The sequence below is a fragment of the Geotrypetes seraphini genome, chromosome 2, assembly GCF_902459505.1.
Source record: "Geotrypetes seraphini chromosome 2, aGeoSer1.1, whole genome shotgun sequence".
Lineage (NCBI taxonomy): Eukaryota > Metazoa > Chordata > Amphibia > Gymnophiona > Dermophiidae > Geotrypetes > Geotrypetes seraphini.
Window position 1 is genome coordinate 342,735,440 of NC_047085.1, and position 23,747 is coordinate 342,759,186.

Here is a 23,747-nt window from a genome sequence, read left to right on the forward strand (position 1 = left end):
GAATCTAGCCCTTTGAATTGTGAGATTTATAGCATAGTGCTTTTTAATCACTGTATTAGAAGACAGAGATGTTTCATATATATCTATCGTGGTAGAAGAGGAATGGCCGAACTAGGTGTATAGTGTATATTTGAAATTTTTGTAGTCCAACCCACAATCCAAAGTGACATTCAAAGGCGGGGGGGTTGATAAAACAATACAAATTCTAAAATCATCCTCTCAAACAAGTCATGAGAGAGAGAGAGAAAAAAAAAAAATCATGCTACCCACCCCCAGTGTCGGGTCAAAAGCGCGCCGGGACAAAGGCGCACGCAGACAATTGAGCGCAGTGTGGAGGTGCGCGCCGCAGAAAATTACAGTTTTTAGGGCTCCGACGGCTAGGACTTTACTTAATAGAGATCGCGCCGCATTGTGGGGGGCTTGGGGGGTTGTAACCCCCCACATTTTACTGAAAACTTAACTTTTTCCCTGTTTTTAGGGAAAAAGTTAAGTTTACAGTAAAATGTGGAGGGTTACAACCCCCCAAGCCCCCCACAATGCCGGCGCGATCTCTATTAAGTAAACTGGGGGGGCTCCCCAACAAAACCCCCCCGTCGGAGCCCCTAAAAACTGTAATTTTCTTCAGCGCGTGCCTGCGTCTTGTGCTCAGTTGTCGGCGCGCACCTTTGTCTTTCGCGGGATTGTCTATGAACCCCCCACCCCCTGTAGTAACTTCTACTAAGGAAACAGAACAGTTTCAAAATTCCCTTCCTTGTCTGATACCAGAGGGTAACACCTTCCACAAAGGCCTTTTTGCTTTAATAGTTTCTTTAGATCTAACAGCAGCCTTTGATACTGTTAATCATTCATTACTTCTATACAGATTGAAAGCTTTGGGAATCGGGTCTTAAAAGTGGTTTGTGTCATTTCCTCATGGCAGTTCCTTTGTTCTCCAAACATCACAAACTAATTCATCTGATGTTTATCCAACTACCTGTGGTACTCCCCAAGGGTCCATTTTATTACCATCATTATTTAACATCTTCTTGAGCCCCCTAGCGACGACCTTGGTACAAGAGTGAAATCGGCTCATACTATTATGCTCATGATGCTTTACTGGTATATTACACTATTTCAGACAATTCTGATGTATCACCTTTTTAAAGTTACCTAGATTCTGTCACTATTTGGTTGCATAATAACCACTGTTCACTTAATCCTGTCAAGTCCATCACCTGTTGGAGAACTGGACAAAAATTCCAACCTGCATATCCCAAAACTTTAGATATTTGTTTATTTGTTCATTCAGTTTTTCAATACCATTCTCTCAGGGAAGCTCAGAACGGTTTACATGGATTTATTCAGGTACTCCAGCATTTTTCCCTGTCTGTTCCAGTGGGCTCACAATCTATCTAATATCTAGGTATTATCTTAGATTCTCAACTTCCATTTCCTTACAGAATTCTGATATCATCAAGTAAGGTTTGCTGTGCTTCATAAACTAAAATGAATAAATATTTCATTGTAGCCACTTTGCATACTTTCATACATGTATTTCCTTTTTTTTCAGTTCAATGAGTTCATACATGTTTCTTATCTCACATATAGATTACTGTAATGCCATTTTTGGGATTTATTAACCATTTTTATGAAATGATCACCCAGATTTCCTAAAACATCATTAAAAAACATTTACAGGCTTTAGAGAACACAGCTGTTCATCAACTATACCATGCAAAAAAGCATAATTACATTGCCCCATTGTTTCGCCAACTCCACTGGTTACCAGTGGAATACCACATTCATTTTAGTCTTAGGGCTAGATTCATTAACCCCCCACGAGCCTGTCACCGATCCATTCCCGATTGCACGGAGGCCGATAAATTCACAAAAGGCCTGCATGCAAATGGGGACGATCATTGACGCCACAGGCAGGATCGTCACAGCTATCGGGGCTTCTGCCAGGTTTTTTTTTTTTTTCTTTCCATTTTTTTTTAATAGGCCACAAAATATCAGGCCTAATTTAAAAAATGAAAAAAAAGAAGCCTCCCAACCAGCACGGCCCGACACCCCCTTAAAAGTTGGGAGCAGGAGGGTTCTCAGATCCTCCTGCTCCATAGGCCACCTCAAGTGACCAGCACGGCCCACCCTTGACACGGCACGGCCCTACCCAACACCATGTTAAAAGTTGGGAGCAGGAGGGGTACTCAGTCCCTCCTGATCCATAGTTCTCCACTACCCTCATCCTGACTAGACCACCTCCGGCCAGGCCCAGCACAGCCAGACACCCCCGTACCTCAAAGTTGGGAGCAGGAGAGGTGCTCAGTCCCTCCTGCTCCTCTAGGTCCAGCGATGTGTCCACCTGGGCCTTGGGTCCCGCCCTGGTGCATCATGTGATGCACAGGGAGGCATCTAAGGCCCTGATTGGCTCAGGCCCCTCCCAAGGGGGGAGGAACTCGAGGCGCCTGAGCCAACTGGGGCCTTTGACTCCTCCCTGTGCATCATATGATGCACCGCGGGGGGGCCTAAGGCCCAGGTAGATGCGTCGCTGGACCCAGAGGAGCAGGAGGGACTGAGCACCCCTCCTCCTCCCAACTTTTAGGTAGGGGGGTGCCGGGCCTGGCTGTGGGTGGACCAGTCTGATCTGGTCAGGGGTGGGTGGGAGGACTATGGAGCTTGAGGGACTGAGCACCCCTTCTGCTCCCAACTTTTAATGTGGTGTCGAGTCGGGCGGTGCTGTGTCGGGGGTGGGCTGTGCCGTGCCAGGGGAGAAGTCAGTTGGTAGCAGGAAGGATTTGTCATTCTTCCTGCCATATTCGCGCGGGCGGGGAGGGCAGCATTGGGTGGTGGCAGGAGGGAGTGGGCATTCTTTCTGCTATATGTGGGTCGCTGGGGGGCCCTCGGCTGTTTTTTGACAGGTCTGCGTGTCTTCATTTTTTTTATGGGGCAGATATTTTGCATGCATGTGTAACACACGCAAAATATCTGTGCCATGGGAAAAAATGAATAAAAAAGACAGGCAGACCTGTCGGTAACTCAGTTACCGACAGGTCTTCATCAATCGGGTTTGCCAATAGTAAAACCCGATTAAAAATAGCCAAGCAATTGTTAGTGAATCAATCGCTTGGCTATTTTTCATGAGGTTTTACTAATTTGCATGGGAGGATCAGGATCGGATCGCTGCAGGCGTTAGTGAATGGGGTTGGAGGGAAATCTGGTCGTAAAGGGCTCGCAAACCGATCGGTACACGATCGGTTTGCTTTGTGAATCTATTATTATTTATTTATTGAATTTTCAATACTTTACAAGAAAATTACATTCTTGCTAAATGTTGAACATCACGTTTCAAAACAAATAAGCATAAAATAAATACTTCCACACTTCCTTAGACCACTAAAATTTGGGGGAGTTAAGGCAAATAACAATAAGAAGTTTAAAAAAGAAAATATAATGTTAGGCCGTAGCATAATCTGCTTATTATTTTAACTCTGTTAGACAGCAGCAATTTTCTTTAGCTCCAGAAATGATCTTAGCTGCTCCAGCTGAAAAAATACATACTTAACTTGAGCATACTTTACAATGCACTTGCAGGGGTACGCCAGTAAAAGAAGATGCCCCCAGAGCCTTGGTCTCCTGTCTCATAGACAAAAAGTGTTTTCTTTTTTCCTGGGTAACCTTAGTTACATCCAGGAATACAAGGTTTCAAGGTTTTATTAAAAATTTGATTACTCGCCTATTAACATATCATCTTTTCCATAGAACAGTTCCTTTGCCAAACGAAAATAAAGGGCCTCTTTTATCAAACTGCGCTAGCAGTTTTTAGCGCAGAGAGTCGTGCTGAATGGCCCACACTGCTCCCGACACTCAGAGCGCAAGCGCGATTAAGCGCAGCTCACCACACTACAAACTGCTAGCGCAGTTTGATAGAAGAGGTCCAAAGTTTCTTAAAGGAATCCAAATACTGCTGAAAAATAAGACACCAGAAGTGTCATTCTCATTGAAGAGTCTGAAATAGATTCCTCCAAAATAGCTGATATGTTGTTTATATCCAGTTGCGGTATTTGCAATCTCAGAAAGAGCGAGAGCCAGAAGGCCTTGAGCATACGCAGATCTTCCAGGCAAGAGACAGGAACTTCTATCACTGGCACCAGCCCGTCCTTTGGGCTACATGCCGGTGCCAGATGGGGGGTAAGACTGTTTGGGCGGGGGGTGCTGGTTTGCGTGGGGGGGAGCAGCGCCGCTGGCCTGTGGGGGTGGGTGGGAACGTACCAAGCGAGTTTCCCTTACTTCCTATGGGGAAACACGCTTTGATATATGAGTAATCTGGTTTACGAGCATGTGTGTGTGTATATATAACACATGCTAAATCTTCTGCTCTTTAGTGTAAAGAGAACTCCTCTTTGATAATAATGGAAAAAGATGTTTAAAATAATGTATTACTCAATCAAAGCATACTAAACCTCATTCTCAAAGTTTAAGAAAATAAGAAGAGAACCCCTACTCATAGTGGCTGTGGCTCAGAGCAAGTGAACATGGTCAATGCACAGTCTTGGGGGTAATCGTCAGTGAGGACATGAAGTCTGCCAATCAAGTGGAGCAGGCTTCATCCAAGGCAAGACAAATCATGGGCTGCATACGAAGGGGTTTCGTCAGTCGTAAGGCGGAAGTCATTATGCCATTGTATAGATCCATGGTGAGGCCCCACCTGGAATACTGTGTGCAATTCTGGAGGCCGCATTATCGCAAGGATGTGCTGAGACTGGAGTCGGTGCAAAGAATGGCCACCCGGATGGTCTCGGGACTCAAGGATCTACCATACGAAAAACGGCTTGACAAATTACAGCTATACTCGCTCGAGGAGCGCAGAGAGAGGGGAGACATGATTGAGACGTTCAAGTATCTTACGGGCCGCATCGAGGCGGAGGAAGATATCTTCTTTTTCAAGGGTCCCACGACAACAAGAGGGCATCCGTTGAAAATCAGGGGCGGGAAACTACGAGGTGACACCAGGAAATTCTTTTTCACTGAAAGAGTGGTTGATCGTTGGAATAGTCTTCCACTACAGGTGATTGAGGCCAGCAGCGTGCCTGATTTTAAGGCCAAATGGGATCGGCACATGGGATCTATTCACAGGGCAAAGGTAGGGGAGGGACATTAAGGTGGGCAGACTAGATGGGCCGTGGGCCCTTATCTGCCGTCTATTTCTATGTTTCTATGTTTCTATGACTGCACCTAGATGGCACATTGCCACTAAAAAAAATAGGAGTATGTACTGTGGTACCTGACCATACTAGGGATTTGAACCCACCACCTTGGGAAGATGTGTCTTTAATCAATGAGCCATTAGAGATTCCTTTCAGGCAGAGGTTCCTGCCAAGTGAGATGATACCTAAGGAGATCATAGCTATGTCAGGGTAAAAATAAGTTTCCCTCTGGACTCTGTAAACCATAGAATGTAAAGTGCACAACCCATACTCTCTTATGAGTCCAAAAAGAAGCTGTTAAGGTAATGGGGGGGGGAAGTTGTGTGGATTTGAACCCATGACCTGCAGAAGATGGAAGAAGTGCCTTTAACCACTGAGCCATAGGAGCTTCCATTTAGGGTGGGGGGTTCCTATTTTTCAGCGACATTCTGCCATCTATGCTGACACAATGATATAAAGATTGTGCATCAGATATGCCCACTTGCTCTGAACCACAGCCATTTTGAGCATGGTTTATCTTCTAATTTTCTTAAACTTTGGGGATGAGGTTTAGTATGCAATACATTTATTCATGTGCTTTGCTTGCGTAATGCATTATTAAATATCTTTTATCAAACTGTAGTATTCTTTCCCCCCCCAAAATCAAAACCCATACCACTCTATCTGGACGCCTCCATCACACCTAACCCATGCCTTACTTGTGCCTAGCTAGTGCCCAACTAGCCCAAAACTAGACCTGGTTTTATAACGCCTACATTATAGGCACAAATGTAGATGCGTTAAGATGCTGAGCGGCATGCGATTCTGTAAAAGGAACGTCCATAATAAAACAATGCCCACGCCTATCCCGTTAGACGCAGATTTTTCCTTGGATGCCTATTCTGTGCCTTTGGACGTCTAACTTCCAATTATTGATTGTTAAAGTCGTTAATTGTGCTTATTATTTAATCTATTTGGACGTCTGAGTTGTTGGTTGTCCACATTATGGACGCCTAACTTTAGGTGTCCTTAATAGAATTTGCCTGGGCCTCTTCTCCCTTGAAAAGAGGAGACTGTGAGGGGACATGATCGAAACATTCAAAATACTGAAGGGAATAGACTTAGTAGAGAAAGACAGACTGTTCACCCTCTCCAAGGTAGGGAGAACAAGAGGGCACTCTCTAAAGTTGAAAGGGGATAGATTCCGTACAAACGTAAGGAAGTTCTTCTTCGCCCAGAGAGTGGTAGAAAACTGGAACGCTCTTATAGGGGAAAACACCCTCCAGGGTTTCAAGACAAAGTTGGACAAGTTCATGCTAAACTGGTGAGACTGGACTCATTTGGAGCACTGGTCTTGACCTTGGGGCCGCCGCGAGAGCAGACTGCTGGGCAGGATGGACCATTGGTCTGACCCAGCAGCGGCAATTCTTATGTTCTTATGCCCCTAAATGTATAAGAAGGTATACATGCCATACCATGATACCTAAATGCTCCAAAACCATTGGTAAGTCCCTCTGGAGCAGTATTGAAAACCATCTCAAACTCTCTACATCAGTTCTGTAACACCACTAAAGATGTTCTTTATAGATGCAAAAATCACAGAAAAACTTACACTCAGTTTTGTACCACCAGTACAGAAGCTCATGTAAACTACTCTGAATTGACTCCCCAGTCATAGCTGTATAAAAGCTTTAAATAATCAAAAAAGAAGTTACAAACTTTATTAAAATCTCATTTCTTCAATATGGTATTTGAAGGATCCATCTTGTGGTCATAAACTGGGATTTCTGTCCTGTAGTACTTGTATGACTGTTCTTGTGTGAGTGTCTTTTCTATTAATCATCACAATCTTTTCTAAATTGTTAATTTTATTTATTTTAGTATTTATACACTGCTTATAGCCTAAGGGCTCATTTTATAAATCCGTGCTAGCGGTTTAACGTGCGTAATGGCGCGCATTAAACTGCCGGCCGTGCTAGCTGCTACGCCTCCTCTTGAGCAGATGGTAGTTTTTGGCCAGCGCGTGATGAAACGTCACATGCGTTAACCCTGCTAGCGCGGCTTGATAAAAGGAGCCCTAAGTGGTTTACACTCAGGTACTCAAATATTTCTCTATCTGTCCCAGTGAGCTCACATACCTGACTATCATACCTGGGGCAATGGAGTGGGATTTTTTGTTTGGGGTTTTTTTTTAATTCTTTATTCATTTTTAAACTTTCAACAAAAATGCAACCATGTACACTCTATCACTTACTAATCCAGCAAAGACTAATTCATAACAAATACCTTCCCTCCCTCCTATATAATCTTCAATAACACTTTAGTTCAAGATATCATTAAAATAATCCCCACTCTCCCCCCCCCACCCTGTACTTTAATAAACAAAAGGGGAAAAATAAATTATTAGTTATAATCAATCCATACGATATTTTGTTAATGGCTCCCAAACATCATTAAACTTTTTAAAATGCCGTGGCTGAATAGCTAGTACTCTTTCCATTTTGAAAATATGGCACAATGAATTCCATGAAAAACTATAACTTAATCCATCATAGTTTTTCCAATTTCTCGTAATATGTTGAATGGCAACTCCTGTCATTATGAATAAAAGTTAATTATTTTTAGATGATATTTGGCTCTTTGATGTACCAAATAATATGGTATCATATGAAAGCGCTAACGGATTCTCAAGTAAATTATTAACTTGACCCCAAATAGATTTCCAAAAGCTATGTATCGTAGGACAATAAATGATCCAAAGTCCCGGGGTCCAAAATGTTCTATGTAACAGAAAAAAAACAATGGAGTGTTAGTGACTTGCCCAGAGTCACAAGGAGCAGCTCTGGGATTCAACCTGCATTCTCAGGGTGCTGAGGCTGCAGCTCTAACCACTAGGCCACTCCTCCTGTTTCTGGGTTTAAAAACTGCCTATACCTGATCTCCAAATTGTGCAGTATAGAACTTATAAATTTGAATGTATGAGGGCACTACAATTAGGACATTATAAGAAATTCAAGGAGGTTTGCGACCCATTGCCAAAATTTTGTAAAGATTAATGATTAGTTTTAGCCCTTTGATTATACACGTCCAGGATGGGTGGGTGGGAGGGATATGCCTTTAATTTATTATTTGATTACAATTTTGTTTATCGTGATCATTTGTATTATTCTTGTCTTTATACTCCATGAAAGGGTGGGAGTGGGGGGAAGGTATAGGTATTTATTATATCGTTTGATGGAATTAAGTGCTGTTTATTCTGTACATTGTATGATAATATGTTGCACTTGATTTTGGTTTTTAAAATGAATAAAGATATGAAAATAAAATAAAATAAAATCAAGGTTTCATCTACAACATTGAAGACTAGCCTTCCTGATTACACTTCAAATTGTGTTCTGGTTTACCTCCCCTCCCCCATTTTTTTTTTAAATTTAAAACTAACATAAGTCTGAGTGCAAGCATCAACTCTGTCCTATCATACTCGCATTTCAGAACAATTTCCTGTTGTGGTGATTCTGTTTTTGGTGTAGTGACTGACTGAAAAAAAAAAAATCACTTGCAGCCTTAAAGTGGAGGCATAACCCAGTTGTTAGAGCAGCAGGTGGGAAGCCAGGTCCTAATCTTGGTTCTCACACCCTCCACCTACCCCCTGATGCTTCTTAAGACCTCAGACAAGTCACCCTACCTCAGGTGCAATTTAGGCCATGAACCCATGTGTACAAGGAAATACCTTGTGTACCAAGTTAAGTCACCCTGATTTTGGATTTAAAAAATAATAATTCAATTCCAAAAACCTGTCATTGGAAGCGTATCAAGCATTGAATGCATTTCCAGTGAGATGCAAATAATGCATGCTTCTACTAGATGACATTTTCTGGAAAAAGCTTATAGTATATACTCAATATAAATCATCCGAATAAGTCAAGACCCCCATTTTTCCCCCCAAAAAGGAGGAAAAATGATTGCCAGGAGCTTAATATTCAAGTGCCATGCCCTGCCAGGATCTGCAACCAGTGTCCTCTCCCTCACACCCTCCCCTGCCAGGCTCTGAACTCAGCCCCCCTCCCTGCCAAGTTCTTCACCCAGTCCCCTTCCCTCCCTGCCCTACCAGACTATGCAGCCAGCCCTCCTCCCTGCTGGGCTATGCAGCCAGCCCCCCTCACTACTTGCCAACCTCTGCACTGCACCCTGTCCACCTCCCTACTAGGATCTGAACCCTGTCCCACATTCTCTTCCATCTCTGGTGGTCTAGTGGTGGGCCAGGCCAGGACAGGAGAGATCCCTCCTGTCTATTGTCCTAGCTTATGCAAATCATTTTTTTTTTTTTTACCTCCTCCTCCCTGCGTACCTTTTCTAATACCCCCCTTTTTTTTTTAGTACCCCCCTTTTTTTAGTTATCCCTGGTGGTCCAGCAATGTATGGCAGGACCATGCTCCTGCCCTGAGCACCTCCTTTGACTCGCCGACTGGGGCTCGGTGCTCAGGGCACACAAGCATGCAGGAGCAAGCTTCTCGAGCTTGTACTTAGCCCTGCATCACTAGCAGAATGACTGCCATCAGGTTCTGCTATCAGCGCAGGTCTGCGCAGGAGCTTGAGAAGCTTGCGCCTGCATGCCTGTGCACTGTGAGCCCCAATCAGCAAGTCAAATGAGGAGGTGTGCAAGGCAGGAGTGTGATCCTGCCCATACACCGCTGGACCACTAGGGATAATTAAAGAGGTACTAAAGGGGATAGCAGAAAAGGTACACGTGGAGGAGGGGATAAAAAAATTGATTTGCATTGGCCGGGCCGGAAGACGGGATGGATCTCTCCTGCCCCGGCCTATCAGAGGCCTGCATCAAGTCGGGGAAGGGGTCGGGTGATGACACGAATATAGGACAAGTCCCCCATTTTGGGGCCATTTTCTTGGCCCAAAAATCTCATCCTATATTCGAGTATATATAGTAATTCTTTGTAGGTTAGATTGTAGTTTAGTCCAGTGGCTCCCAACCCTGTCCTGGAGGACCACCAGCCAGTCAGGTTTTCAGGATAGCCCTAATGAATATGCATGGAGCAGATTTGAATGCATGTCACCTCTATTATATGCAAATCTCTCTCATGCATATTCATTGGGGTTATCCCCAAATCCCAACTGGGTGGTGGTCCTCCAGGATAGGGTTGGGAACCTCTGGTTTAGTCTATTATACTATAGCCAAAGGTATAGTGCCTGATCTTCTGATACCCAACTGGTCCTTTCTGGTAATATTTCTTAAATGTAACCAAGTCCAATTATGTCGTCTTTAGTACGTAGTGATTCCTTGTTTCAGGTTATACTGATATTCTTCTAAAATCTGGCAAAATATCACCAACGAGCAGTACTGCTTGGAAATTATAATTGCAGGTACAATGTCCTGTCAATTCATTTTGAAATGTTTTGCTTTTAAATGTGAGAGATTTAACAGCCTATTTGAAGAGCTCAGATTTGGTGGAGCTGCTGTACATTTGTACCGAATGATTTGTACCAAATGATTCAGACAGAGGACTTTATGGCAGAATAGGTCAAACCTAGACCAATTACAATTTGACACTTACTAAGAAGATCTAATTAAGATATTATAAAGACATTTGCTCATTAGTAGGATAGCCCATTACACTATATAATTATGTCATAAAAAGGTTAAAGTAACAATGTGATCCAGCTGGAAGAAAATTATGAGCTCCCAATAGCATATAGACAATAGATTTTAATTTAGATACTGCCATATTTTCATATAACACAATATGTCGGGAATTTGAACATGCTATGCTGTACCAAAATTACAACTAAATTATGTTTTGTAGGTGATCTTTAAACACTTTTGGCATGTAAAAATTGCAATATACCTTTCACTTTTTATTCCCCCCAGGGGCTGGAGGCTGGTCTCCCTTGGACAGTGATCACTATCAATGGTTGCAGGTAGACCTTGGAAACAGGAAACAGATCAGTTCTCTAGCTACCCAGGGGAGGTACAGTAGCTCTGACTGGGTGAGCCAATACCGAATGCTGTATAGTGATACAGGAAGAAACTGGAAACCATATCATCAAGATGGGAACATCTGGGTAAGTCATCAAGCCAAGTGCAAGCAGCAGCATTTAGTTGAAAGCTTGTGTTAAAATAGTTTTTTTATATATAGAAACCATCATATCATATTAGTTGATTTTAAAAGTATTAAAATATTCAGGTCGAAGTAATAACGATATTATATTTTGTATTCAAAGTTAACACCACACTACATGCTTAAAAGATATTTGAAATGATCTCAGAAAAAAACTGAATGATAGGCACTTTAAAAAATACAAAATATATAGGTCCCCTTTCATCAAACTGCGCTTGAGGTATACAGTACGATCCAGTGCGGTAAAAGCTCCAACACTCATAGCAGGAGTGCTTATTTTGACAGCCCGCTTTAGAAACCTCTAATGCAGTTTGATAAGGGGAGGGGGGATACTTCCTCACAAAATATAGAGCAGTGGAGCATATGTGCAGAATTACTGAACTGACCAACATAGAGTGTAGCAACTTCTGTCTCCCATCAATCTGCCTGTTTGAAGTCACAAACAAATTAATCCACTCATGACATTTTTGATATATTTAAGTTTTATTAGTGGTTTTGTATATAACAGGGGTAGGCAATTCCGGACCTTGAGAGCTGCAGCCAGGTCAGGTTTTCAGGATATCCACTATGAATATGTATGAGATGGATTTGCATGCACTGCCTCCTTGAGATACAAATCTATCTCGTGCATATTTATTGTGGATATCCTGAAAACCTGAACTAGCTTTGGCTCTCGAGAACTGGAATTGCCTACCCCTGGTATATAACAATATAACAAAATGGTTTATTACCTAAAATGAGAGAAAAGTAAAAATAAACTTCATTAAGATGATTTTAAAAATCCAATAAGCAAACATGAAAAGAGGAACTTAGGTAGAGCCAGCTCACCCTGCTGGATTCCAGTGTGAATTTGCTGCCCTCTAAAGGCAAGAGTAAACAAAACTTGTCTTAAACTTCCTATATTCAGATCAAAAGGAAAAGGACAGAACATTCCCGAGGGAAGGTATTATAAAGAAAAAATGTGTTTTGTTTAGTTTTGTTTTCTCCAAGTAGCATGATTGATTGTGAGAATTGGCAATCGATGTTTATACTGAGAATAAAGAACCAGAGCAGCACTATATGGAAGGATGAGGGAAGTAAAGTAGAATACAAGTAAAAAGGCTTTATGGAACAGAACCTGTGTCTTAAAATTTATCCTACAAAGCGGTGATTCTCAGAATTGTCTTGGGGCAGCTACCAGCCAGTTTGGTTTTCAGGAAATCCGTTATGAACAGGCATGAGATAGATTTGCATGTCTGTCACCTCCATTATAGATCAGATCGATGGTCCATTTTGCCCAGTATCCTGCTTCCAGCAGTAGCCAATCCAAGTCACAAGTACCTGGCAGAAACCTAAATAGTAGCAAGATTTCATGTTATTGATCTCAGGGCAAGCAGTTCCCCAGGAGCTTGTCCAAACCATTTTTAGACCCTGATATGAACCACAGTAACCATATTCTCTGTCAACAAGTTCCAGAGTGTAACTATTTATTGAGGCTCGGATTCTCTATAGGGTGCTGATCACATGTCAATCACATGCCCTATAGAGAATCGCACCTCTGTGAAAGATAGGCAATGGAAATGTAAGCCAGGGTTTTCCGATGCCTAACACCACTTCCTGTATTAGCCATGCCCATAAATGGCATTAAGCGGCCTAAATTGCCTTATTAGGCACAATTCTGGCGCATATTATTTAAGCGCTACTAGGCACCGTAACATTGCCTTTTTTGTGGCATTTTAAACAGCATTTGTTAATTTCAATAATTTTATTGGTATTTAAAGAAGAAATCATACATATTGTGACAGGGCCAGGGGTAAGCTTAGCGCTGGCTCCCACCCCAAGTACAAGAATAGCGCTCTTTGGAGGACCACTCTGGATTGAGCACAGAGGAAAAAAAAAAACTCCCCACCAATAATTCACAGTTCCAAGTTTTATTATCCAGTTCACCTTGCACTGGTTCCAATATAGCCACACTGGCTGATGATGCTTGGAAGGAAATTATCACAAACAAAAGTTATCTCTTACAGCAACCTCTTGCATCAAAACAAACCCAAAACACATTTCCCTTAAAACAGTTCTGCTGCCATGCTTTGCACAGTTCTGAGCAGCATTCTGGTTTCAGGAATTTATATACAAGAACCCCTGTGGACCAGCCGGCCCTGGGCTTTAGCTCCACGCCTTCTAGGCTTGGGCACAATTACTGTGTTTAGCCCACACTTTCTTCAGGAAGTTCTCCCCACCTGACTGCCTGAAGTATGAATATCCTACTGACCCTTCTTATTTCTGGGCAGTGGGCTGGGAACCATCCACCCTTGTTTTAATGATCTAAGATTTCCCTTCCAGTTTCCACTATCAGGGATGTGAAATGTCAGGTCACTAAATCAACTCAGGGCTTTATTTTGCCTTCTAATGTTAGTTACCTTTAACCTCTCCCCCACTCATTATGCTTTGCTTGCATACAGGGAGTTTAGTTTAATTTCTGTTGCTAACCAATCCTCACATTTACACATCAAACACTCATTTCTTCTACAGACCCTCACGAGGAGAGAAATGTTGCTTTGAAGTACTTTAGACCATTATTATACAACAAACTTTCATTCCCTTCCCTCACACAGTACCACCTCTTTCCTTAATCCTTGTCAGATTGCCTGATCAGAGGTTTAACCTAAGAATGAACATGATTTATAAAAGGAATTATAGGGTCTCGGTTCTCTGCCATACCCTCTCTGTTCTGCCCTTCCTGCCTGATCTTAGCATTGGGAACAGAGTTAATGGGCAGGTTCCTTGGCTTAGGAATAGGCACATTTTCTTTAGTGGCAGGATTTAAAGCAGATTTTGAACCAGTGTCACAATATGCAAATACAATACAATATAATATAGATCATATGTATGCACAAAAGATAAAAACAAACATAATAAAATAACAGTAGACTAACATTTAAAGGACAGTATGGATGTATACCTTAATCAAACAAATCGTTATGGTTTAATAGGCGCATTGCTATAAGACTCCAATGGCTCCCATAGTTTAGTAAATAGTATCTATTGAAATATATCTGGAATTTATGATTATGATCTTGTTTTTGATTCATGATAGATGTCTCAGAAACAGCATTTGTTAATTAATTTGCTGGTGCCTAAATTTAGGTGTTTGTAGAATTTCCCCCTGAGTGAAAAAAAGTATTTCCTTCTATTTGTTTTGTTTTAAAAATATTTTCCTTGTAACTTCATGGAGTGTCACCTAATATTTTTAATTTTTGAAAGAGTAAAAAATTGATTCATTTTTACCTATTCTATACCACTCAGCCCCACCAGCTATCTCATTTTCAAGCTGTAACTGCTTTAGCCTTTTTGGTAGGCTTTCTTTGAACCTGAACCATCACTCATGCAGACAATATTGGGAAAAAGTATACATTGTTTGCAAATGGTGTGCTTTCTTCATGAATAATATGCATTGCAAAAAGTAAGTAGTCTTTCAAAAGAGCACACACTCCCCAAAACAAGCTGAAAAGCTGTAACTGCTTTAGCCTTTTTGGTAGGCCTTCTTTGAACCTGATCCATCACTCATGCAGACAATATTGGGAAAGAGTATACATTGTTTGCAAATGGTGTGCTTTCTTCATGAATAATATGCATTTCAAAAAGTAAGTAGTCTTTCAAAAGCGCATACTTCCCCCCCCCCCCCCCCCAAAACAAACTGAACATTCATGGAAATAACAAGACGGACATTTTCTATCTGCTCATTCCAAGTGAACGTTGAAAATAAAATAAACATCTCTTTGCCAGGTATATTCTAAATATCTTGACCCATTTGTGCTTTTTGGAATTGTAATTAGAAACCTTGCATCTAAATAAAGGTTGAAAATGATTGAATTGTTTAATCATGGCCCATTAGCCTCTACTTGAGAATGCTTGATTAGGTCTTTGTAACTCTACCTGTGTGTGTGGGGGGGGGGGGGAAGGGTATGATCTGCTCCCCTTTCCCTATTTAGTTCAAAATTTTATACCCACATTCAGTGAGCAGGGCCCTTGACATTTTTCAGAAAGTCCTCTTAGAGAAAAATTTGTCAGAGATTGAAAAGAACAACAACTTTACTTTACAGGTCATTTTTACCATTTTTGGAGACCTGTGTTCACTTCATAGTATTCATGAGGCATAATCACACAATGCCATCTCTGATTATTATTTTTTTTTTCTTTTCCTTTTTTTTCATGATTAATGATAGCAGAATTCTACCAGCATTGTTAATGCTGCCTACTAGGTTGATCATAATTACAATGGTATGAAGAACTAAATAGCCATTATGTACCAAATTACAGTATTACTATGACAGGCGTTGAATAGTACAGTATTTTTAGTATAGCTTGAAAAGCCATTGCAGGTTTGAAACAAAGAGTCCTTTTTTTCTTATAATGAGACTTTCTGATATTCTCTGTGGGATTTGGTTGTTTCTCATTGAATAGGGGCAGCACAATTGAATGTTCACCATTTATCACTAATTTCTACATTGTGTTATAAGCTAAATAGCAATTTGATTGATTGGACTTTAAATAAGATATTTTTCACTAGCTAAATTATTTAGAGCAGTTCTTATGTTTGTTATTTTCTTTTTAAAATATGCTAAAACCCCCTCAAAACAAAGTTTATTATAGAATAGCAATTATCACTCTTGGCTGTCGTTCATCCTGTATGCAACTAGGCTAATTGCATGAACGACTACTTTGAAAAATTGCGAGCCATGGAATCGAGGGTGAAATACTCACGTGGATTAAAAACTGGCTGGCAGATAGGAAACAGGACAATACTCGGACTGGAAAAGCGTCACCAGTGGAGTGCAGCAGGGTTCGGTGCTTGGATCCGTGCTCTTCAATATATTTATAAACAATCTGAAAATTGGTATGACGAGTGAGGTGATTAAATTTGCAGACAATACTAAGTTATTCAGAGCAGTGAAGACGCAGGACGATTGAAAAGATCTGCAACGTGACATAAACATGCTTGAGAAATGGGCTGCGACTTGGCAAATGAGGTTCAATGTGGATAAGTGTAAGGTGATGCATGTCGGTAACAAAAATCTTATACACGAATACAGGATGGCCGGGGGCGTTACTTGGAGACCCCCCAGGAAAGAGACTTGGGAGTGCTGGTCGACAGGTCGATGAAGCCATCCGTGCAATGTGTGGTGGCGGCGGCGAAAAGGGCAAATAGGATGCTAGGAATGATTAAAAGGGGATCACGAACAGATCGGAGAAGGTTATCATGCCGCTGTACCAGGCCATGGTACACCCTCACCTGGAATACTGCATCCAGCACTGGTCACCGTACATAAAGAAGGACACGGTACTACTCGAAAGGGTCCAGAGAAGAGCAACTAAAATGATTAAGGGGCTGGAGGAGTTGCTGTACAGTGAGAGATTAGAGAAACTGGGCCTCTTTTCCCTTGAAAAGAGGAAACTGAAAGGGAACATGATCAAAACATTCAAGATACTGAAGGGAATAGACTTGGTAGATAAAGACAGGTTGTTCACCCTCTCCAAGGTAGAGAGAACGAGAGGGCACTCTCTAAAGTTAAAAGGGGATAGATTCCATACAAACGTAAGGAAGTCCTTTTTCACCCAGAGAGTGGTGGAAAACCGGAATGTTCTTTCGGAGGTTGTTATAGGGGAAAACACCCTCCAGGGATTCAAGACAAAGTTAGATAAGTTTCTGCTGAACCGGAACGTACGCAGGTATGGCTGGTCTCAGTTAGGACAGTGGTCTTTGACCTAGGGACCACCACAGGAGCGGACTGCTGGGCGCAATGGACCACTGGTCTGACCCAGCAGCGGCAATTCTTATATTCTTATGATTGGGGCATAGGTTTCTCTCGGCAAATTATTGTGAAATTGCGGAACCAAATATCTGAGAATGCATGGATTCATTGGTGAGATGTCATGAAATGAATGTATTTGGATTTTGCTCGCCCCTTTTTCAGTTGTAGCGCAGGGTGAGTTATATTCAAGTGTACTAGGTACGTCCTTATCCTTGAAGGGTTTACAATCTAATTTTTTACCTATGACATTGAAGGGTTAAATAACAAGGAGCAGCAGTGGAATTTAAACTGAGCACTCTTGAACACCAAGTCCAGTGTTTTCACCAGTAGACTACTCCTCCACTTCACACCATTGCATTGATGAATGCGATTATTGTTGTTTCTTAAGGCCTGTGAGGTAAATCCATGAGCTGAACAAACTGGAGTGGATGCAGTGCACAAAACTGGATTGAAGCTGGTTAAATGGGAAGCAGCAGGGCATAGTTGTAAACGGTGTTACTACTGGGTCCATTCTTTCTCTTGGTTTGGACACAAGAATCGGCCTAGGGCACAATCATGCTTATTTTGTTAACCATTATTGCAGTTGGACTACTAGGAAGGTCTGCTTTTGTTAAATGAGATGAACATCAGGACTTGGCTTCTTAGTGGAAAGATAGGCACAGCATGGCCACTGCACAGAGTACTTTGGTTGCTTTTTTTCCACCCATCTCAAACTCAGGATCTATGGAAGAGTGGAGATCTGACCATGGCCAAGTTCTCTGCTAGCCAAGGCAATGGGGACAAAGGTCAGCAGAGCAACTGGTGACCTTTGATCCTATTTAGCTTGTTGACAGTTTTCTTCCTTGTCATCTTAATGCATTGACTTGAGCATCAGCATTAGTGTTAGTATTTTTTATTTTTTCCTTCAAACAGAAAAGATCTGGCTATAAAAGGCAGGAGGAGCCATCTATTCCTTTTCTGCAACTCATACTGCACTAGCAATCACAAGTAGCCAGCACAGATCCTTCTTCCCTGTATGAGCAATGTAAGAAGCATTGTGCAGCTCATCATAACCCCGAGCAAATCACTTAACCCTCCATTGCACCAGGTACAAAAACTTAGATTGTGAGCCCACTAAGGTCAGAGAAAGTACCTGCATAAGGTTGCCATAGACCTGCCCCCAGGTTCGCCATCTCCGCCCTAGTCCCGCCCTAGCTCTGCCCCTGCTGCCTGCTTTGGTCGGGCAGGAGGTAATCCGTGCATTCGTGGATTGCCTCATGCCTGACACAATTGAGAGGACAAAGTGCCGGGTTTTGAAAAAGCCGTCCAGACCCCCAGACATGTCCTCAAAAGGAGGACATGTCTGGGAAAATCTGGACATCTAGTAACCCTATACCTGCATATAATATGTACCGTGCTGCATAGGTCTAGTAGCACTATAGAAATAATTAGTAGTAGTAGTTACCTAAGTGTAAATATTGAAAGAGGTTTAAGAGGGCACAAGGCAGTGCAGTTAGTACCAGGGTTGTCCATGGGCAGAGTCAGGGAGGAACTGGCAGTTATATGCAAAAGAGAGTCCTGACTTTGCTTAGTTAGTCATGAGTGCTTGCACTGAATATTGTCTGGTATTCACATAAGTACTGGGTCTGCAGCTGACCCTGATATTTAATGCTCTCCCAAGATATGACCCCCGGCATTGAATATCCAGGTTAAATATCCAGGTCGGTGGCTTTAAAACCACTGAGCAGCACAAACTGAATCGCAAGGACAAATTTCCAGCTATTTGACGGGTCTCTCTAAGAACTGGAACTGCTTCTTCCACGTTCCATTCTCCTCCACATCTTTTCCCCAGTTGGGTTCCCTATAAAAAAAAACAGATGCAGGCCTGACGTCGTATAGATATGAGCTCTACCTATGATTCACCTACATTTGCATCAACAAAGAGACTGATGTTGCACAAATGTTTGTTCATCCTGTTCTACAGAAAGTAGTCATCTTTAAAGTTTTCATTAGGAAATGTTTCCTGCATATTAAAGTTTTTGGGTGGTTGTTTTTTTTTTTTCTCAGTGCAATAACTCAGAGTCTTTATAGTGTCAGGATTTCCAGATAGAGTATTGAAAGGAAACTGAAAATGGCAGTTCCTAACAAGTTTTTAGAAGTGTATTTTTAGCAAACTCCCACCGAAGAATGTGGAGATTGCTATTTAGTTATTCTATAATAATAATAACTTTATTTTTCTATACCGCCATAGTCAAAAGACTTCTAGGCGGTTCACATTGAAGAAGGCTGGACAATCAGCGAATTATAGAATGCAAGAAGTGATAGGTAAAGGGCAGTGGAATACATCGAAGTTGGCAAAAGGGAAAAAATCCCGAATTGGCCCCCAACTCAGAACACCATTAATATGAAAGTGTTTTGGGGTGCCATTTATAAAATCTAGTCCTAAGTATATCTGTGCTAATTGCAGTCATAATGCATAGAAACATGATGGCAGATAAAGCCTAGTCTGCCCATTCGCAGTAACCATTATCTCTTCTCCTCCCTAAGAGATCCCATGTGCCTAACCCAGGCTTTCTTGAATTCGGTGTGAGACTGCAGAGGACATGTCGGGCACGCACTCGGCAATTAACTACACAGCCTTGCATTTAGTGCACATTAATGCACTAAAACCCCCTCCTTTACTTGCGCGTAGCGTGGGTTTTAGCGCCGGCATCGGCAGTAACTGCTCCGATGCCAAAACCCGCACTACACATTGGAAAAGGAGAGGATAAGTGCAAAGATTTACTGCATTTTAGTAAAAGTGCCTAAGCCTTAGGGCTCCTTTTACAAAGGTGCGCTAGTGTTTTCAGCGCACGTACCAGATTAGCGCTCGCTATAGCGCGCACTACCTGAAAAACTACCGCCTGCTCAAGAGGAGACGGTAGCAGCTAGCGCGCATGGCATTTTAGTGCACGCTATTTTCCGCGTTATGGCCCTAACGCATCTTTGTAAAAGGAGCCCTTAGTGAAATATGGCTTTTCCCCAAAGCTTAGTCTACCGCAGACATCACTAACCAACACAATGAATTTAGCAGGTCACAGGCACAGACACAGAGCTAGAGACTGCTCATCAAGATTTCTTGGCAACAAAAGTGGAATCTGAGATTTTACTTTTTTCAATACAATGTCCAACCAAGGGTTTTTCTTTTAATTTTCTTTCTTAATACTGCTCTTGTGTTCTAAACTCCAAAATCTTGATTTTGTTTTTCCTGCTGTATATTCATCATATTGCAGGGACATATTGCCATAAATCAAGGAAAAAAACAAGTGGGAAACTAGAGATGCTTCCAAACACAAACGTTTATTAAAAGCAGAGATTCAGTTCTGTAAACGTTTAAAAAAGAAAAAAAAGACTCAACACTGCAGGCGTTTCGATACAAAAAACTGTACCTTCTTCAGGAGTCTGTGACTACTCGGCAGGAGATTTTTCAATAAACCAATGTAGTCGGGTTTCTTAAGTTCGTTTTGAAAAAAACAAACGTGTACTGAAGATGAAACCAAGCAGAGCAAAGCAAACAAAAGGTTTTGCTGGTTCCAGCACCATTCACTATATAAACGCTAACTATGAAAGAGTACAGGTGGAAGGTCTGAGTTCTTGGTTAACCAAGAACTCTTAAACCTTCCCCTGTACTCTTTCACATGTACTCGATATCCCCACATTGTGACTTTATGTAACAAATGACTTCATTATTTTTTTTTTTTTTGCTGACTGTTCAGCTCTACTTGTTGTAAACCACCTCAAATTACTATGGCTTTGGCGGTATATAAAAATAAAATTATTATTATTACTATTTCAGTACTATTTTAAAACATATTCATGTAATATTTTTGAATGGATAAATGATTTTATTTGCATATTCATTGCCAAAAAAAAAGAACAATTCCCAAAATCATAAAGACTCAAACTATTTCTGTCCTTCAGATAAAGAGAAGATAGAGCTAAATGTACCAATTTATCTTTTGAATTTTAACTCATATATGCAATGGCACAGTCCGTTTTCCAAAAGCACTCAAGAACATGACCAATATGCCAATGTATTCTGATAATTTTGATGATTTTAGATGCTAAATGTGTGAACTTCATGGGAAATTCTAGTATTTCATTTTTAGTTTTATTACTTTGCTTCAAAAATAAATGTTTGATTTCTTTGCTCAATTGTATCACTTCATTATACATTATAGCCTTTATCAAATAATCTTTTAGTCATAAACACTACCCTTTACTGAAGACCTATAGTGCAAAATATTTATGTAAATTACACTAAGGTGATAAGCTCTATTCATGCTTTGGATGTCTGAAAACTGGCATTTAGAGAGCCATATTGCAAGGTCATTCAGGATATGGACACCTAAAAAGCTGTATGTCTATATGGTAAGAGTATGGTCTGGTCATGTTTGGGGTGGAAAAAGTGAGGGCCCAAAATATGAGCATCAAAAATTATAATTACCAAAAGGGGAAGGGAGCCCCATGTCCAAAAAGATGAAAGCCTATTAGGCCTGAAACTTGGCATGTCCAGAAAGGCACTCCATTTAAACAATTCTCCCCTGAAGGGAGTAAAAGAAGCCACAGTAGCTATTTTTCCAGAAGCATACCCAGTCTTCCAGGTTTAGTGGGGACCAGGGTTAGGCTGGGGAGACAACACATTCCTTCTCTCTTCCCCACTCTCCTACATATGCACTCCCTTTAGATGACAACAAGGGGAATTGGGCAAAGAGTGTCCTCCTCTTTAGGCCTCTAACTCTCAGGTGACCATCAATCTATCTTTGTCTACATTTTTCCTCACACACTTTTGTATTGTTCCTCCATCTCACTAAAATTTTAACATGGGAAAATCTTTCCTATCAATTCTGCAAATAGATGAAGAACATGAAAATAGTATTCCAGATGGGTATAAAAGGATTTTCAACATCATTACAAAATCTTTTTTTTTCTATGCTGTTCTTTCTCCTATGCTCTTAATTTCTGTCCAAACAATACTGTTTTAAAGTTAATACTCTTTCCACCCCCTTTTACTAAGCCTTGGTAGAGGTTTCTACTGCAGCTCAGGGCGCTAATTGCTCCAACGCTCATAGAATTTCTATGAGTGTCAGAAGATTTAATGCCCCAGGTTACAGTAGAAACCTCTACCATTGCTTTGTAAAAGAGGGCTTTTATTTCTAACTGGTGTCTTACATATCTGTATTTGGTTTAATCCAAAGGTACATTGAAAGCTTTTTTGGTTTGTTTGGGGTTTTTTTTGTTTATCTTTCTTAATTTGTTGAAATTTAGTCTTTGGTAAGGAATATTTCAGTGTAATAATATGCAGAGACCTCATAAAATCCTTTCAACTCTGAAGTATTCTAATAGTGCAAAGAGAAACAAAGAGGGAAACCCTGTCTTGAGTGAATACAAATATTGATCACCACAGGTCTGTCTCCCCCTTTGTTTCTCTTTGCTCTACCTTAAGGTGGTAGTATCTCCTGTTTGGGTGTGGTATATTCTAATGTTTAGCTCATACTAAGAAGTGGATTCATCAATCGGTGTTAGGGCTTTAATGCATATTATTTAGCCATTAACCTGAGCTTTAGGGCTCCTTTTACAAAGCTACAATAGAGGTTTCTACCTTGGTTTGGTGAGATACAAGGAGCATTATTTATCTACCTACCTCAGTAGGAAAGAAAAGTTTTCCAAATTTTTTTGTTTTATTTTTCAATAGTTTCATACACTTCAGCTACTTTCCCTGCAATGACTTTAACCCGTTTGAAAAGAATTCTGTTTAACCTTCAAACCAGGCTGTCACAGCTTCCTTGATGTCTTCATCACTTGAAAACCACTGTCCATGGAGAAATTTCTTCAAAACTTGGAACAGGAAATAATCCAAGGGACCCAGATCAGGACTACAGGATGGATGGTTTAGCTGCTGAATTCTCAGATGGCAGACAGTGATTGTCGTGACATGTGCACTAGTGCATTGTCGTGAAGAAACAGCATGCCTGCTGTGATTTTTCCTCGTCTTTTCTCCTTGATTGACTCCGCAATGTGATCATTGTGTTGGAAAAACTCCCTGGTTATGGTTGTCTTGTGTGACATGAACTCCAGAAGCAAGAGTCCTTCCTCATCCCAGAAAGTAGTTGCCATCACTATGCCAGCAGATTTTTCTGTCTCAAACATTAACTTGTGCTTCAGCTACTTTGACTCCATTTTTGACTCTGGGTCTCTGATAGACCCATGTCTCTTCTCCAGTTAACAAACGATGAAAAAAATTCATTTGGTCTTCACAGACTATCTCCAAGTTCTCATGACAGCACTGGAACCTCGTGGCCTTCTGACATGGCATCAGCATTCTTGGAACCATCTTGCACTATCTTTGGACATATCCAACTTTTCATGAATTATTTTCTAAATAGTACCTGCCGAGATGCCCATTTCTTCAGCTATTCAGGAAACCTTAATTCATCTGTCTGACAAAATTAAATTCTCAACTTTCTCACACATTTCAGTGGAAGTTGCTTCAACAGGCCATCCATTGTGAGTGACATCTTCAATGGACTCTCTACCCCACTTAAACTGTTTGCTCCAAAATTATACTTTGTAGGATGATGGGGCAGTCTCACCATAAACTGCAGTTATGCGTTCATGGATCTCCTTTGGCTTTTGCCCTC

The 23,747-nt window shown here is 41.2% G+C and overlaps 1 protein-coding gene across 4 annotated transcripts in view; it reads left to right on the forward strand.

The window, feature by feature from the left end:
- Positions 1–23,747, forward strand: part of CNTNAP2 (contactin associated protein 2) — a 2,440,986-nt gene that overhangs the window by 671,145 nt on the left and 1,746,094 nt on the right. For all 4 annotated transcript variants that reach the window (XM_033930311.1, XM_033930310.1, XM_033930313.1 and 1 more), the window contains one exon: positions 11,047–11,240. In XM_033930311.1, coding sequence (XP_033786202.1) covers positions 11,047–11,240 — 194 coding nt within the window. The remainder of the gene's footprint in view (positions 1–11,046; positions 11,241–23,747) is intronic.